The 18,896-nt window shown below is 37.1% G+C and overlaps 1 protein-coding gene across 2 annotated transcripts in view; it reads left to right on the top strand.

Moving 5' to 3' along the window:
- Positions 1 to 18,896, top strand: part of FCHO2 (FCH domain only 2) — a 96,410-nt gene that overhangs the window by 34,678 nt on the left and 42,836 nt on the right. For both annotated transcript variants that reach the window (XM_026866767.1, XM_026866766.1), the window contains exons 8-9: positions 15,359 to 15,403; positions 17,183 to 17,255. In XM_026866767.1, coding sequence (XP_026722568.1) covers positions 15,359 to 15,403; positions 17,183 to 17,255 — 118 coding nt within the window. The remainder of the gene's footprint in view (positions 1 to 15,358; positions 15,404 to 17,182; positions 17,256 to 18,896) is intronic.

Here is an 18,896-nt window from a genome sequence, read left to right as displayed (position 1 = left end):
TGTACTTGTGGTTTAATCTTAGTAGACTGCAATGTTAGAGAAGAGCAATGGCTTGAGTCTTTTAACACAAGCTTTATGAGGAAAAATGTAGTTCTGAGCAAACACAGGAAGCTAAAGTCGGACTTAAAAACAAAGTCAAAACCACATACCTTGCCTAATAGTCTGCCTTTCTAGTAAAATTTAAATAACTCCTAAATTTTTTGTATAATAGTCTGTCTAGTGTTAGTGGTCACTAAGTTGTGTTCCACAGGGTTCTGCTTCTAATTAACTCATAATTTCATTGACAACAATACTGCACCGTGATGGTACATTATACCAGGACAAACTACCATCGGACAACTTCTGCATTGAACTGACTGTCTTGTCAACTAGATCTGTATGTCATACTCTTTCTTGAACACAAATATTTATTCTCACATTTAAAAATGAATTCTCACTTGACTTGTATCTGACCTTGTGTGTCCATGGTGGTTCTTAGAAAATGGAAGATCTTTTCTACTTTGTCTTCATTATATTTTTATTGTTGTCTTAATTGTTTTAGATCACGTGGGTGGCCTTCTGTGTCAGTAATTCCATTTTAAATGATGGATATTGATTTGTCTGCATTTTGTTAATGTAAGGTACACTGGGGTACCCCTTGACCTGTTGCCTGATTAGTATAAGGTTAGGAAAAAGGAAAATGTCTAAGCAGTAGCTAATTGAGCTAAGTGCACAGACCTAAGACCTGGTTTAACCATAATAATAAAATTTCAAATTCCTGTATTTTATTAAGTGTTTGTAATTTAAATTCTTTATTTAATGTTGAAGTGAATTTGTTTTGAAGAGTTTTCTCTATTGATTGCCCCTTTGGGGGGAAAGAGGATATCTAGAAAACCAGTATTAGACATAAGGCTATAATTTAACATGTTTACAATGTCTAGTGTTCCAAAATCTTAGCTGGCTCTTACTTAAGAAGTAAGCTACTTGAGTGTGTCTATGCATTTCTTTCATCACTGCATACTTGCATGGTCTACTTTCAGCAGGTGCATCATGCACCCTGCAGTCAGGCAGAGCCATTTGTTACAGATATTTACATTTATAGACTAAGCATATGCAGTTTTGCGGCTTCTTAGTTTTTTTTCCCCACACAGTTTAATGGAAAAGTAGAAATTTCAAAGAATTTATAAAAATAAGGAGTCGAGTAGAGAAGAAGGGCTCAAACTAGTGATGCTATGTGAGGGATAGGCAGTTGTTATGGTGCAAATTACTCATTTGGAGAGTCAGCAGACAGCTGAGTGTGTTTATGTGTATGTGTGTATGTTGGTCAGCCATTTAGGCTGTGGATAGTTCAAAACCAGCCACATTTCATATCCAGTTGTTTATGCAACCAGAAAGGAAATATGGGGTGAAGTTGAAGTATAAAGCAGGAAGAGAGTAGAAGAGGATGAGAAAAGGGGCTGGAAGTGGTGTGGAGGATTGGACTCAGGGAATATAGCATTCTGCAGATTGCATGGTGTTTGGCTGCCGGCTGCATTGAAACCATGACAGGTGTCTTAGCTGGCATTAATTTTGCTGCTCATGGACCTCATGCTTTGGTAAATTGTGGCTGTAACCGTTGGGAGATAATGGACATGTGAGCAATCCTGCATGTGTGCATGCCTCGGCAAGGACATGACAAGGACATAGAACAAAGAACTCAGCAAACAACCCCAGGAGATGGGTTGGGCGGAGAAAGACATTGAGTGTGGCGCTTATTATCCAATTGCAAGAAGGCTTGAAGCACGTGGACAAAGCTAACTGTCCAGTCATAAGGATTGTACCACGTACTGTTCGCGTGCACACGAGAAAGCTAGAAGAGCTTTCTTACCTTCAATAAATCGGCATTGCTTGATCATACTGGTCATGTGCATGTCCATATGTCCCGCATCTGGAGCCCGAACAGGGATACTTAAGATTGGCACAAGTCTTCACTGAGGACTTGATGGAGGTGCAGTCTTGGGTGGAAAGCCGGTCGAAACTGATCCAGGCTCTGCCCCGGAGCCTGAAGGCGAGAAGCATTGTGCTGTAATTTGGTTTGAAGATCTGCGAAAAGAAGTGGCGGCCGGGGAGGAATGGGGTCTGCTCTCGACAGGGACAAGCAAGCAGTGGTGAAAGTCCTCCAGAATACCCTCTCCATGAGGTGCAGGTCTCATATTTGAGATACCTACATGGAAATCCATAGGAAAAAAGCTTTGGGACGTGATCAGTGAGAGGGGAAGGTTGGCAGAAGAAGTGAGCGACTATCCCATGCTCTGGAAGCTGATCCGTGAAACAATAGAGGAGCTGAGCGACGACCACGTGGCTGGCAACCGCGTGGCTGGTACTCCCGCCTTTGCAGCTATAGAAGCGGCTTCTGGCTCTGATATGCCGCCTCTGCTGCCTGCGCCGCTAGCAGATCCCATCACGTTAGGTCAGCCGAAAAACCTGTTTGCTTCCATCGGTCATGCTGGCGGGGCTGCATCAGGCAGTGGGGGCTGGACCGGGGGCTGCTCAGGCAGGAGCTGGAGATGCTGGAAGTGCGCCTGGGCCGTGAGAGAGGAGAGTGAGGAGAGACCGGGGAAGTCGCCGGAGTCCAGCAGTGGGCGAAGCGTGATGGGAACATGGGCGGAACCAACGTATCGCTGCCTGCGCCTTCCTTGCAGGGAGAGAAAACCCCCACCTCACAATTTGGCATTTCAAACGAAGAAACCTTAATCCTGCAACTTGTGGGCAAGCTTGATAAACTGGCTCCAACACGGGAGGAGAAAATGGAGCACAGATCATATACCTTTATATCTGGCACGCAACCACAACCGTCTGCTCCTGATCCACCACCTGAGTATTGAGTTCCAGTACCTGCTTCTAATCCATTCTTGTTATCATCACAGGCGGAGGCTGCGCTTCCTTCGTCTCACCCTACAACTTCACATCTTTTTTCTTCACAGGTGCAGAGTGCCTCTGTGGCCATGCGCTGATGGAAAGGGATTATTAGAGATGCTATAGTGGAGGGGTCTTTTATTCCTTGAAAGCGTACAAGCATTTCCTGCTTCTGTTAATAGTGTTAGTGGTACTAATGAATGGGATCCTTTAGATTGGAAATTGCTTGAAAGGGCTAGAGCTTCAGTAATGCAAAATGGTCTTCATCATCAATTAACAAAATAAATTATTAATTATATTTTTTCATCATCACTGTTAATTCCAAAAGATATTGATCAAATAGTGGCAGTTATATTAACTCCCATCTCAAAAGGTGTCTGAAAGTGCATGGACTAAATTAGCTAATAACAAGCAAGCTCAGCCACGACCACAAGGCGATCCACTTTATCTCGTTCAAGCGCAAATGTTATTAGGCAGCAGTAGATATGCAAGTCAATTTCTCTAATGAAGTGTTGCGACTATTGCAGTTACTAGCTTGTCAAGCCCTAATGTCTGTGCCCTATACAGAAGGGAAACGGCAAGATAAATTTGTAACAGTAAAACAAGTAAAACAGTAAAACAAATGAGCCTTATTCTACATTTGTAGATCACCTCTGTGACTCTCTTGAACAGCAGTATGACATGACCGTAGAAATGAAGGAAAACGTGTTTAAATTAATGGTCTTTGAGAATGCTAACCCCTCCACCAAGCGGTTGTTAGTTACCCTCCCGCAAGGAGCGTCTGTGCTGACATGATTGAATTAACCAATAGAGGGATGCAGCAAGCTAATGTTACAGCTTATGCAGCTGCTGTGTGTGAGGTGGTTGCACCATTTTTTCATGAGGATGATGGGGAGAAGTTTGCATTCTCTGTACCATCTATAAATAAGGCTGAGCCAACAAAACGGTATCATTGGGTAGTGTTACCTCAAGGGATGAAGAATTCTCCCACTATGTGTCAAATCGTTGTTGCCTGGGCATTGGAACCAGTCAGAAAAAGGTTTCCCCAACTAATTATTTACCATTACATGGATGATATATTAATAGGCAGGGAACACATGCAATCAGAAGTTATATTAGGTCATTTGCAAAAGGAACTGTCCAATAAAGGTTTGAAAATAACCCCTGAAAAGGTACAACCTACCTCTCCTTGGAAGTATTTAGGGTGGACAATAACCAATGCCACTATTAGTCCACAGAAATGAAAAATTAACACAGAGGTTCACACATTAAATGATGTCCAAAAAATGATTGGAGTTATCCAATGGCTTAAAAATTTATGTGGTATTACCAATGATGATTTAAAGCCATTAATGCCATTACTGAACACTACTGTTCAAGCTGATAGTAAATGAACCTTGACACGGGAACATAAAATTGCTTTGCAGAAAATTACAGATAAGAGTCGCGTCATGCACAACTGTCCTGGTTCAGCTGGAATAGGGTTAAGTTTCCCCAGCAGAGAGGAGGAAGGGATCTCCAGGCGGGTTATTCATACCATGCTGATGTCAGGTCCAGGCATGGGAGCGTGGGAACTTTTTCCTCTGTGGCTTTGGTGGCGGGGAGCACAGGGATGTCTGTATCCATTGCGGTATTTCTCTGTATATCTTTTGTCTTGTTTACTGTCATTGCTGTTTATTGTTGTTATCATTGCTACTGTTGTTGTTCAGATTGCTTATTACACTGTTGTATTAAATTTATTCTTATTTTAACCCGGGGTTTGTGCTTCACTTCCAGCCTGACCAGCTGAGGGTGGGGGAGGGACAATGGCAACGTGGTCGCTGGTCCTGGCAGGGCTTAAACCATCACAACAACGAATACAATTGGAGCTCCCAGTGCAACTGATGATTATTAATAGTGGAGGAAATAGACAATATCCATTAGCCATCATTATGCAATGGAACTCAGAACAAAGACAACCATTGCAAATCCTAGAGTGGATTTTTACTGCACATACCCCTAAGAAAACCATAACTACAAGAGCAGAATTAGTATCACAGTTAATTATGAAAGGCAGACACAGAATTATTGAAATTATAGGCACTGATCCTCAAACTATTATTGTCCCACTAATACAAGAATATTTAGAATGGCTGCTTAGACGTTCTGAGGCATTACAAGTTTTTCTTGAAGATTATACTGGCCAACTGTCTAATGTTTATTCAGCACATCGATTACTACCGTTGCTAATGAACCAAGTAATCTAAAATTTTCCAATGCAATCAGAAGTACCAGTTCAAGGGTTAACAGTTTTTACAGATGCAGGGAAAAAATCAAAGCAAGCTACATGTACCTGGTTAGAAGGAGAGGAATCTAAGTAACACCTCATTCAAGGCCAAAGAGAAGATTCCTTGCAGACATTAGAACTCCAAGCAGTTTTGTGGGCATTTTTGTCCTGGCCAGATTTGGGATTAAATGTAGTGTCTGATTCACTCTATGTAGTAGGAGTAGTAAAAAGGATTGAATGAAGACAAGTAAAAGAAGTAAAAAATAAATACTTAGGGAAACTGTTGCAACAACTAGTTCACACTCTTGATCAGAGAAGTGTTGTCTACATTATTACGTCAAAGTCACCAATCCAAAGAAGGATTAGGGTATGGAAATGAACTAGCTGATCAGTTGGTTCCTCCAACCTGGTCTGGGCCCTCTCCACATTTGTTCGCACAAGCTAGAGAATCTCATAGTTTTTTACATCAGTCAGCAAAAATGTTGCATAAACAATTTAAAATTACTTTTGCGAATGCGAAGGGCATTGTCGCCTCTTGCCCATCCTGTCAGCAATTATGGCAAATGGATGTTACTCATATAGCAGAATTTGGTAGGTTAAAATATGTACACGTTGTTATTGATACCTTCTCTATGACTATTTGGGCTACAGCTCAAGCTGGAGAGACAGCTAAACATGTTGAAAAACACTTAGACAGTTCTTTTGCTGTACTTGGGGTGCCAAGAAAGATCAAAACAGACAATGGTCCAGCATCTATTTCTGGACGCTTCCAACGCTTCTGTATCTTATGGAGCATTAAACACTGCACAGGAATTCCACACTCTCCCACTGGACAAGCAATCATCGAATGAGCTCATCTAACTCTGAAGCAAATGCTTCAAAAACAAATAGGAGGAATGTCAGGTATGATGCCAACTGAACAATTAAACAGAGTTTTATATGTTTTAAATTTTTTGAGGCTTACAGGAGAACGTCAAGAACCACCAATGATGATTCACAGTTTAGCAATAAAGGGTGATGCTGAACAATCTGTGAGCGCACAACAACCGTTAGTTATGTTCAAAAATAAATACTGGGCAATGGGAAGGACCTGTTAAAGTACAATTAACAGGCAGAGGTTATATGTGTTTCCTTACAGATCATAGCTTACAGTGGGTTCCATCTCGGTGGGTGAGGCCTTGGAAAGAAGGTCAAGCTCACAGTCCTAAACCTTGCAATGGTTCTAGCAGTGATCAATGCTCATACATTCTGAATGTGTTTATTGAAATCCCTTCCAAACCAGTAGGGCCCAAGTTACATAGGAAAGTTAACTATGTTCACAGGATAGTTGAAGAAGTTGTTACAAGGGAGAATTGTTGTAATTGTTGGAATTGTTATGTTTGTTATTATTTTGCCGTGCTTAGTTTGTTGTATTAACAATCTCGCAAAAAAGCCCACAAGGAATGTGGATTGCTCAAAAACAAAAAGAGGGATATGTTGGGAGATAATGGACATGTGAGCAATCCTCCACGTGTGCATGCCTCAGCAAGGACATGACAAGGACATAGAACAAACAACTCAACAACCAACCAACCCCAGGAGATGGGTTGGGCGGAGAAAGACATTGAGTGTGGCGCTTATTATCCAATTGCAAGAAGGCTTGAAGCGCGTGGACAAAGCTAACTGTCCATTCATAAGGACTGTACCACGTACCGTTTGCGTGCAAAGGAGAAAGCTCTAAAAGGGCTTTCTTACCTTCAATAAATTGGCATTGCTTGATCATACTGGTCGTGTGCGTGTCCGTAGCTCCCGCACGTAACTTCCAGTGTTTGTTGTCATAATCAGGTGTTGCAGTCTGCTTGGATCTCTGACCTTGGATATGTGTTTAATGAATCTTGTTGAAAATTCTTGTCTTATCTGAGCAATAAAAAATATTTTCTTTGTAACTGAAGATGTTTGCCACCTTTTTAGTTTAGGTGAAAAAAAAAAATCTGGCTGCTGATAAGCATCTAATTGATAATTATTTTAAAGCTAGTTGGATTATGATCCTTTTCTGCTTTGTTTTTGCTTTGTATGCCACATGGAAATACTGCCTCTTGAGAGTAGTGTGCTTGCCGTATTCATGAAGCTTGTACCCACAGTACCAAAAGAGCCTGAGATGAATAATGTTTCCTTTGATCTGGTGAATTGAGTGCAGGGTTAGAATTGATTGCTTGTTTAATAGATGCTCTCCTTGTATGTTAATTTCTTCATTTAAAAAAAAGACATATGTTGCTACTGATAATTGTAGTTAGGCTGCCACTATCACCTCTTATCTTTTATTTTTCAAAAGGAGTACTATCACCATGCTATAGTTTTCTTTTTTCAACATGAGTTTTGAAAAAATGGAGGATTCAGTCAAGTCTTAAGCATCTCTAGAGGCTATGCATCAGCTAGCCCAATGCATAATCCTGAAGATGTTACAAAGAGGAGTCAGAAATTCAGTGTTTATTGTAGTGAAACTGTGCATTTGAAGAATTAGATTAAAGGATACAGTTTTACCAGTATTAATTCAGTATTTTCTCTCAGATTGGCCTTTTAACAGGCCAGTTGTATTTTCTGTCCCTTATCCTGTTTTTGGCAAAGTAGAGCTGACTGAATCCGCAAGCTAATGTTTGTTTGCAGCAGTCTGGTACTAGCATGATATATATATATATATATCTGTATCTATCTATCTATATAGATAGATAGATATAGATATAGATATATCACAAATACATTATTTTCCTCAAAGATGGTAACAGCCATTCATCTTTAGTCTACATTCCAACAAATACGCTATGCTTGAATTTTTCTTTCTTCTTATTTTAAATCTAGAATACAAAGTCCTTTTCTGGAGAAAAATAAAATTCTCTGTATCTTTTTATAAAATCATTTATCTTTTTTAGACAGGCAATAAAAAATGATAAGTTAGTGTTAGAAAGAGTAAAGTTGAGAAAATACATTTTAGCTTCCTGGCTCCTAAATTTGAAAGCTTGAAATTTTTTGATAAACATGTCACAGGATCAGATGATAGCAAGAAAAAGATTGCGTATGTGTTTGTGTACATACAAAATTGACCTTTGTGATGCAGCTTGACATCTAAACACTAAAAGCAGTCATTTGTTTTGACAGCAGAATTAATTGAGGCTAAAACAGTTGAAATTCCACTTGTATCAAGCTGTTCATTAGGAATTGCTGTTTGGCTTTAGTGCTGTCAGAAAAATATCCTGTTCTGCTATGATTAAATAGCAGAATGATGGTCGGTCCACTGAATTTGAGAGAGAGGTTGAATAAACTTTCTACTGCGGAAACAATTCAGAAGTGACACGCTGCAAGGGGGGTCAGAATGTGCATTGATATCCAGCTGAGCTGTCAACTGGCACTGAGCCAGGCACGCAAAGCTTTGCCGTTTGAAGCAGCATGTGAAGCATATGCAGTTTAAAAAAAATTGTCCTCCTTTCATGCATGATTTACACTCAAAGAGACAAACTTTTGTTTTTATCGAAAACAAGAATATGGTTTGTTATTGTATTTGTAACTACAAGTACAGATTTATGGAGGTTTTTTTAAAGCTTTTTCTTGAAACAGATACGTTAATATTTATATGTGTGCATGCGTGTGTGTAAACTGATTCCTCAGGATGCAAGGAAGGGCAGATTTTCTTTGTATGTCCGTTTCCAGTTATTGAAAATTAAATATAATTAATAAAAATATATGCTTAGGTGGGATAACGTTTCTTTCTGTCATGCATACCCCTCCTAAACAAGAAATTTTACAAAACAGTTTACAAAAGTTTACAAAAGCAGATGGAAATGTAAAGCAGTTTTTAGTGGATTTGATGACTTCTTGATTTGTTTACCTTTTTAGCTCTGCAGGATTTTCCAGTTCATTGATATACTTACTGGGGGCTCTTTTTCAGGGTATGACATAATATTGTGTTTTCCTACCTAGTAATAGTAGTTAGCTTTCATATTTGCCTTGTTTGTTTAGGAATCCAAACAGTAACACTTTTTTTTTTTTCTCCCTGTATTGAGGAAAGTGCTAATTATTTTATTGTTCTGACCTTAGCAAAACATTATTCCAATGTCTCCCTCACAGATGTTTTTTTAAGAGGTTTTGTGGAGATAAGTTTTGTACCTCTTTTTCAAGGCAGGTTGACAACAAACTTGTCTGTCTTCAAGATAATTAGTGTCACTTTGTAGATAAATTAAATAGCAGGTGTAAGCTTGTTATTTATAAACTGTCTTCTACTGTTGCCTTGTGTATACTCTAAAAATACTGTTCTCATAGACCTGGGCTAAATATGTTATAGATCCTGTATTACAATTTACAGTGCAATTACATTTTCTTCATCTTTGAATAAGATCAGTACCTCCCTATTGCTAGCCATCCACTTTGCATGTTAGTGTCATGAAAGCCCACATACTCACATGCCTCTTGTAACAGGAAAAAAAAGGACATGTATTTTCTGAACAGTTTACGATATGCATCACAAGCTGCAAACTCACTGGTGCTTAATTTGTGTCATTTATTGTAAGATGTTAGATTAAAATTAAAAATTTCCATTTATTCAGATTACCTTTTGCCTTTTCTGCTCTAGCAAACAAAAACTTCCTCATTTTCAAGAGCCTAAGAGCTGACCCACTCCTGATTTATTTGCTTCAGCCTTTTGTCAAATAGCAGCTGTCTGCTTCCATGTGTCTATAAAACCATCATCCATTTGCCTTTTCTTCGTGTCCATATCTGTCCTGGCTGGTAGAATGCTGTGAGCTGCAGCAGCTTGCCTTGGAAAATGCTTTAAGATGATGCTTGGTGGGAATGTTTACATACAATTAGAGGATCTTACTATTCTTTTGATGCGTGCTCCCTTTGTAGAATACTAGATTCTGACTAGCATACTGATAGCTAGGTAAGTATCCTTAAGTGACTGAAATCCAACTAGATACTCATATCTCTTTCTATTATAAAGGCTAACCTTCATATGCACTGTATTATTTTTTTCTGTCTCTGTGTGTACAGTAACAAATACTTTCAAGTCTATGTACAGATATTTGAGATCCTCAAATCATTGTTGCTGTTCTATGAACCAATGTAACAACAGGCAGGTCAAAGTGTAAAAAAAGTTGTCTTGAGCCTGAAACTATACATGCTTAACCCAACAGAACATTAGTTCAGAGGCCTCTGCAGTGACTGGACTAGATCTTAGCTATAACTTTTTACTTACTCTGTGTCTTAAAATGTGGGGCGTTTGGGGTTTTTTGGACTGCTGCTTTAGTTCTAGTATTTGCTTTTATTTTTGTTCATACAAATGCTTGAGAACAGGCTTCCTCCTCAATTCACATTGTTGTCTTGTCATGAGGAAGAGAACAAAGGAAATATAAGTGTTTTGAGTATTGTACTGCAGAATATCATTGTTATCATCTTTACTGTAGCATGGCAACATCTAGATGGTCTTTTTTGGTGCTTTGGGCTACCACGTGGCAGGAACTGTAGAGACTGCTTCAGGGAATGACTTCAGTCCCCAGCATCAGCAATACTTCATAAATGTGAAACAACTGGTTTTCTTTGGATGCTGCAATGGACAGTGAATCTGTGTACTTGTTTCAGAAATTCTGGCCATTATAATATTCCAGATTTTGAGCTGAAATCCATGTTAAGGCTTTATCTATACTTCAATCATTGGGCACAAGTCTATTAAGAAAACTTTTCTGCCTTCTAGAGTAGTAGTGCCTCCACCTTAAAATTTTTATGTAGCTGTTACAGAAGTTATTGGTGATACCAGCACATGCGTTTGCATGCTTTGACTTGCATCTATATATTACACCTGTCTGCCAGTCTCCATTAGTGGCAACCCACTGGGTGTTTTTGACTATGCTATCTAATGACTAAGGAATCAGGAATCAGAAAGATAGATGTATGGGGGCTCATAGAAGAAAGCTTTCTGAGGTTTTTTGCAGTGATAGTGCAGATGATTTTGTTTCCATATAAACAAGTACAGTGGACAGTGCAGTGGAACTTCTTAAGAAAGCATCTGAATTCCTTATTGATGCTATGCTTCCATAGCAATATGTGTGCCTGAGGCTTTTGGCTGGCTAGGACACTGCAGCTGATTCTAGCAGGAGATGATGTGGTCACAGTACACACTTCTGGCTGGGCTACAATATTATTACCTCTTCGGGCACAAAGTCATCTGCCCACAGGAGACTCCAGCTGTACGTGGGCTACCAAAAGCTATCCTGTTTTCTAAATTGAATCACCGTAGAGCACCACAGACAATGTCTATTTCTGTAATGTTATTTTGGTTTAAAAATATTATTCCCTAGGCAAAACATGATACTCTTTATAGGAGGCATATAGGAAGCAGAACTGTTGGGAGATCTTAAGTTACAGAACAAAACTAAGAAAATTTCAAACTGTTACAAGTTTAACTCTGCTCTGCTCAAAAGGTATAAATATATGAAATTGCCTTTTCTGCAAGCAAGTAATGCAACGTGTGTTATATTAGTAGGGTTGGGTTAAATTTTACAAATTTTACAAAACCAGCAAACATCTTTGGGCTTTGGAGGAAAAAGCTGAACTTAATTTTTCAATGTTTGTGGATTCACTAGTGACACCCACTGGTGTCTTAAACTTCTGAGATTCCAAAGGATGAAGGCTGTTGTAGAAATTTGAGTCAAATAGGAAAAGTAAGTTAGGATCAAAAGATGCTTTTGAATTGTAACTTATCCACACAATTTGTTGTAAGAAAATGCTGTTTTCATGATTGTTATTTATCTTTCCTGCAGTAAAGCAGCTAGTAGATACAGGGGAAGGAAAAAGAGCACATGTGGGGAGAAGGGACTCTAATGATAACTCTGCCCATTTTGGTGAAACATAAAATAAGCTAATAGGTATAATTAAGAAGAAAGTGTATTTAAAATTTCCAAGTTAACTTTGTAGACTTTAGTGAAAATGGGACCTGCTTACTGAAATTTTCTGTGCAGCTTCCTTCTCATTACTATCCTAGGCAATTTTTCAGTAACTGAGATTTTTTCAGGTTGTATTTTATAGTCTTCTTTATGAAAAAATAATACATTGTTGCAAAAGTGAAGTTAATTTTTTAGGGGGTAAACCAGCTTTTGTTAAACCTAATTGAAAATGCTAATCTGACTCTCATATCTGTGTGTTTCTGTACTAAGCATGAATGTTTGTCTCTTCAAATAAAATGTTTATCAAGCTGTAAAAAAACTCACCTTCAAAGACGAGTGTAAGGCAAGTGTAATAGAAAAAGTATAGGATGTTGAATGTGTTATTAAAGAAAATTTTTGCTTTCTGATTATGTTAGAAGTGAAAGATAAAGATACTGGTCTGAAGTAAGATTGTTTTACTTGAATCTTGAATATTTATCGTAATTATTAGTGTAAAAGTCTTAAAAGACTGGGAGAAGTCTTAATAGCTGGAAAGGGTAAAGAAAAAGATGGTATTCAAACAAGTTTGTGTATTGTTCTTCTCTAAAAATATGTTTAAGTCGCTGTTGTTCACAGGTTTTTTCCGTCTGTTTTTGTTTTGGGGATGAGTGTTTCTGGTTAGTTTGGCTTTTGTTGTTTTGTTTTTTTCTTTTTCCTGGCCAAATGGGAATATGTATAGAAGCAAGAAACAGAAGTAGTTGAATCCTTAGCAAAGTGATGAAAAATGTATTGTCTGAACTGTAATGCTGAAGAAGTAATACGTTTGTTCTTCAGCTTCTATGTTTTATAGTATTTTTCTGAATTTCTTGCTCAATATATTTTGAACAATAGAATTTAAATTCATAAAACAGATGTTGATGAAATTACTGTGGGTATGTAGACATCTACACTCCTCTAAATCCATTTTTCTGGACTTTTTTGGTGCGTTTTGTTTTGTGAGATACCCTGATTTGCTGACTTGTGGAGTGTGCTGACTAGTGGAGAGCAAAGGAGAAGGGATTGGAAGACCAGCTTGAAATGCCTGTGTATTTACAATATTTAGTAGAATGAGAGAGCTGTTAGGAATTTGTATTTTCTCTTGTTATATTGTATAATTAGACTTCCATTTGAAATTATTTAATAATTGAATTTAAAGGGCAGTGAAGATTGCCATTTGAGATTGGTCTTTTGACATTCTGCTCTCAGAAGCCTCATTTGAAGGCCAAACAATTATGAATAGGATATTGATGGGTTCTAGTGCCAGATTTTCATCCTAATAGTTTTACAAGCATTCAGACCTTTTTTTTTTTACTGGCAAGAAAAATTTTTGCAGGCTCAGTCTTAATTAAAATAAATACAAGTCATTACTTTGAGCACACTTTTTCCTTAAAAAAATCTTTAGAATTCTGCAAGATTTCGAAGAAAATCTGTTAGATTTTATCTATTATGTCTAAAATAATTCGCTTAACATTGTTGAGTGTTGAGTTACATTGTCAGCTTCTCAATTGTCTTTCTATCTGTTTGACATAAGCATAAATTTTTTCACTTGCAGTTTTGAGAAATGCTATCAAAATGTAGCATTTATGCTGAGTTGAACACATTTTTGCACTGCAGGAGTATAATATACATACTCTGGGTGACATTGCTAATAGAACCATTTGAGGTACTTAACTGCATGAATCATATAAAAATCCCAGTTGTGTAATTTACAATACTAATTCAGAGCTAAATTAATTTTACTTGCATTGTGGCACCTCTAATTGTAGCACAATGTTTTGCTATGGTGTACTGTTTAAAATCAAACTGAAGCTTGTAGTCTCCATGTTTCTTGTACTTGAGATCAGTTATATCAGCTATCTATTTTTAAGACTGAAAGTATGACACATTCATTTTGAAAAACATATAAGTGAAAATCCTAGAAAACACTTTCAAGTACATCTTTTATTTCATGTGAAAATACCCTGAAAATTGTGCAGCTCATGGTTTTATGGTAGATGCTCACAAATAATCATAACTTCATAATAAAGATAAATAAATCAAATCACTTACTAGCATGTGTGTTTTGGGGCGAGTGAAAGCAGTTTCTATATTTGAGGTTTCCACAATCGCTTTACTTCTGTTGGTTTTAATTAAAATTTTCAAGATTTTACTCTCACTTGACATAGTTGCATAAGTGGGGGGGCAGCGTGGATTTTGGCTGCCTTTGAAGTATAGAATTGTGAATTGTTTTTTCTTCCCCTCTACCTGTAATATAAAATATATACCTATAGATAAACTTGTGTGCACTCCCTCAAAATTACTACAAGAAGGTAAGTAATAACCCCTCTATCCCATGCTAAACATTAGCATGCTAAACTTTGGTTTAGATTCTGTTGATACAGTTGCACGCTACTGTTTCAAACAAGGGCTAGAGGGCTCGTTCTTAGTGTGGGCTGAAGGCAATGGTGCCTGCCTGCATGTGCTGTTTTCTTTGTACTTTCATGAGCTCTGGTATGATTCTGCCATTCCCCAAGCAGGAAAGTAATTATTTTTTCTTCACGTTTGCTTCCCAAAAATGGCTCATAGTGGGGTAAAATAAATTCTAGACCTGGTCAGATTCCAGGAATAAGGGTTAGGACTTCACTTTGCAATGACAATTGACTGATACCTTGTGTCAACTGTAATTGACAGCCATAATAATGAATTTATTTAGATACAGCACTTAACTAGTGTTCTCTGTGGTTTTATCCTGTTTAGTCTTAATAATTTTTTTTTTTTAAGTCTTTTATCTTCTTTATTGCTGTGTTTAAGATTCTGCATAGCACTTTTAACCATCTAGGTCATTAGCTATGAAGAAGAAATAGAATAACTAACAATATAGAGTTAACAAAAGTGTGAATCTCAAAGTTAGGGCTGTAGCTGTGCTTTTTTCCGTTTTTATTTTTCTTTATGTAGCTCTTGTTCATTAAAAGAAGATAAATTGCAAACTTTACACTGGTGCTATATTATAGATGCAATTTTGATTGAGAAGAGGGCACTAATTAGAGATGTTTCCTGTGGCTGTAATAACATGGGCAAATGAATTGTATTTAGACAGTGTGCACTAGTGGTTTAATTTTGGGGAATGAAAAGAGTGCAAATGTTTAATGATCACTTGTACATGTATGATTTTACAATCTGACAGTTGGCAGGGTAGTTGTGCTTTTCTGTTACCACCCAGATTTATAATTCGATTATCTAGTGTTTTCAGGAAATATTAATAGTCGTTAAAATATCTTAGATTAAGTTTGACCTTCATTGTCATTTCTTTAAGGTCCTATTGAATTTGAAGAATGTAACACATCCAGTGCAGTTGAAGGTGAGTTCTTGTAGCACAGTTATTAACGTAAGAATGGTGTGGATAAGGACCTGAAACTACAGAGTGAAGAGTATTCAGTGTGTGAATCTCTACAACTTCAAAGTACTCCAGTAGACTAAAAAGTGGTTTTCCTTGTGAGAAACAAACTTCAGTGTAAATAAGACCAATGGTACTCTATAAGCCTGATGCCCAAAGCTCAGAGAATTTTAATGTTTTTTATAAATATACTTTGGCTAAGATGCTGTCTTTGCAGAGGTTGGATTTGGTTCACTGATGACCATGTTGTAACTTAATTTACAAGTGTCAAAACAAGGCCCAGGCTTTTTCTATTGTTACCATATTAGTTATACCAAGTCTAATGCACTGTTATGGTCTCAAAGCCTTTCTTTGTTGGCACAGCTTATTTTGCTTAGGGGACTATTTTAAGTGATTAAGAACTGCTTTATTTGCGTAAACTGTGTATTTACTTTTGAGGCAGAGGAGTTGACAGTATAGCTATAGCAGCTGACAACTTTTAAGTTGCCAAGATCGCAGCTGAGACTTAAAATCTTTTGTGACTGAAGCAGAGAGATCCATGTTCAGAAACTACTCTCATACTCTTTTTGTCATTGTTTTGAGCAGCATAAGGCACAGAAAGAAAATAAAGCCCAGACTAACATTTAAAAATAATTTTGGAGCAAATACTGTCTCTATTGAAATATAAGATATGGCTGAGTTTAGAGTTACCTGATTTGAGAAGTTTTGAGTTATTTAAACCTGAAAATTTCTAAGAGTGGAGAGAGACATTATGTGCTATATAATGTATTTCTGTAAAGGGGAATATAATTATTTTTTTAATGATGTGCTTGAATTGACAGTTGTTAGATTTTGGAAATCAAATTATTTCCACCATTTTGCTCAAAAGCATGCTGTCAGTAGTATCATACATCAAAACAAAACTGTAGACTGGCTGGATCAGATACTTGAACTTAGTCATTTTGTTTGGCAGTCTACGTCATTTCAGCAAAAACTGGGGAGAGGAGCAGATGTGATAGCAAGTCTGATGGAATATTTACCTGTATTTTAGTACATTAAACAGTTATGAAAGTAAACTTTTTTTTCTGTACTATAGCTGTATATATCAGTTCTAAAAATGGGGAAGAAACAACAGAGGGGAGGCATGGTTCCAGACTCAGTGACAGCCGGCCTTAGAGTTAACTACAGCGCTGCGAAATCATGAAATCAGCATCAGCTGGAGAGCCAAGAGACGTTCTCTTTTTTTTACAGGACCACGATCCTACTTCTTAGGAGAGACAGGGGCTTGCAGCTACATGCAGGACAATAACAATAGATGTTGAACCACAGTAGCTGGGAGAGGCAGGGTTCACTTTCTGATCCAAGTGCATTGGCTATTTGGGGCTGACTGGAGCAATAGCTCCTGATGAGTTTTTGTGAGCAGAGTCCATTTCCTTCAAACTGGCAGTAATCCATTTTCTATTAAAGTCACAGTCTGCATACTCAACTTGAAGAGTTAGGTGTACAATGCAAAGCAGTTTTATAAGGACTTAGTTATTAATGTGTTGAACCTTATTTTAATTTAATTTTTTGATTGGTATATTATTTAACAACAAATTGGAATAATGTTCCCTGAGTTTGCCTCTATGCCTATCTCCACTGTTACATTTTTGTATCACTCATGACAGCATTTAAAATATATTGACATCGGTAAGCACCTATGTTTTACATTGCTAATACGTACTTACCTCTTTGATCTTTAAATGAAAACAGTTTGTTCCATAGGAATGAAACCACGGAAGAGGAAGCCTTTTGGTTTATCAGGAATAATGAAAAAAGAAAAAGATACTGAATCTGTGTAAGTATGTTTGCATCTTGAAGCCTTGTCTTGTATGAAAACTAGTGGAAGTATGGGGATAAATATTAGCTGATTTTTCCAAAAGAATGGGTTTATAACAGAAGTTTAGAAGTACGCTGTGAGTATCAAAATGTCACAGCTGTTTACGATTTTTGTACCTAATGATTTTAAGGAAGTAACATAAATGTATTCATAGTAGTGTACTCATGTTTCATTGTTTCCTGTGCATATGTAAGTAGGTCTCCCTTGGTTGACATTTGAACATTGTAGATAATGTAATTTTCATGTCTACTCCTAATAAAATAATGGAAAAAGTACTGGATGCCTATGTTTGCAGAATTGAAGCTTCAGTTACTCTTTTATTAGAAAAACTGTTTATGTATAGTATCAAAGGACAGAAAAATCTTTGAATATTTTTTCAGTACATCATGTACACACTCATTTCTGAAAGTCCATCTTTCTAACTCATAACTGATGTCCCAGCTATACCGTTTGCTGTATCCATTGCATGTGCTCTGTCTCCCAGGAGTTAAAACTCGCCAGAAAGTGAGTTTGAATAAAAGGATTGGTTGCAGTCTACATAGTAGTCATGGTCACTATATTCCAGTGTATTTTTTTCATACTATCTAGCTGTGTTTTCACAATAGGAGTATTTGATTTAACAGAAAATAACTTATAGTTTGACAAACATAGCAATATAGAAATATTCTGAGGCAACATATACATACATACTTTAAAATCACCTCAAAAAAAAAATTTACCAGCCTTACCTTTTAATGTAATGCTGAAAAATTAATGATCTAAGAACTACAGGTGCTAATTACTTGCATATAGCTATTTTTCTTCTTGTGTTTAATTTTAATAGTGATACACTTCTAAACCATGCTTTTTCTTCTCTCTGTCATGCCTTTAGAGCTACAAGGTGGTGTTTTCTTAAGTAATTTCTCTGTATTTCTGTTCTTTCTGTGATTTATTCTTTCTTACACCCTCTCTTCTGTACTTTATTAAGCTGGAGTAAAGAAGTGTTGTATATAGTGTGATTTTGGTCAGCAGTAATCTGAGAGTACTATTCTGTTACAAATAATTATTTTTTCCTGATGAAGGTTTAGTTTACAATTATTAAATTAAAATGTTATGGATATTTGATGATATTTGTGTTTTAAACAGCTTTAGTGCCCTTTTAAGAAGTAATCCATTCTCTCTGGAAAGTTATTTCCAGATACTACATTTTTTTTGTGGGTGATGCAAAACTGTTGCAGTATCAAATAGCAAGGAAAAAGTATGTTCAGTCACTTGTCTTTTGTGTCTTGAATATATTTAATTGCAGAGTAGTGATTTTGGTAGTATTGAGTACTGTTGAGTGATTGAATTCTGTAGCTGTCACCTTTTCTTGTCTAACAAAATGATTATTTTGCCACCACATGAGTTATTACTCAAGCTAATCGCATGTCATGTATGTTATAAGCCTCCTTTCAAACCATGCATCTTTTTCCATCTATTCTTTGGTGGATGATGAAATGTTGTCTGGCCCCAGCAAAGATTTACAGCTATTAAAAGTAGTTTTGTGGAGTCAGTAAAGGTCCAGAACCTCCAAATTAACTCTTCTCAGGTGTATGACTCAATGTATCCATACTCAGAGGT

The sequence above is a fragment of the Athene cunicularia genome (genome assembly GCF_003259725.1).
Source record: "Athene cunicularia isolate RWA chromosome Z unlocalized genomic scaffold, athCun1 chrZ_part4, whole genome shotgun sequence".
NCBI lineage: Eukaryota > Metazoa > Chordata > Aves > Strigiformes > Strigidae > Athene > Athene cunicularia.
The sequence above is the reverse complement of the archived record's forward strand: the minus strand, read 5'-3'. Positions and strand labels throughout refer to the sequence as shown.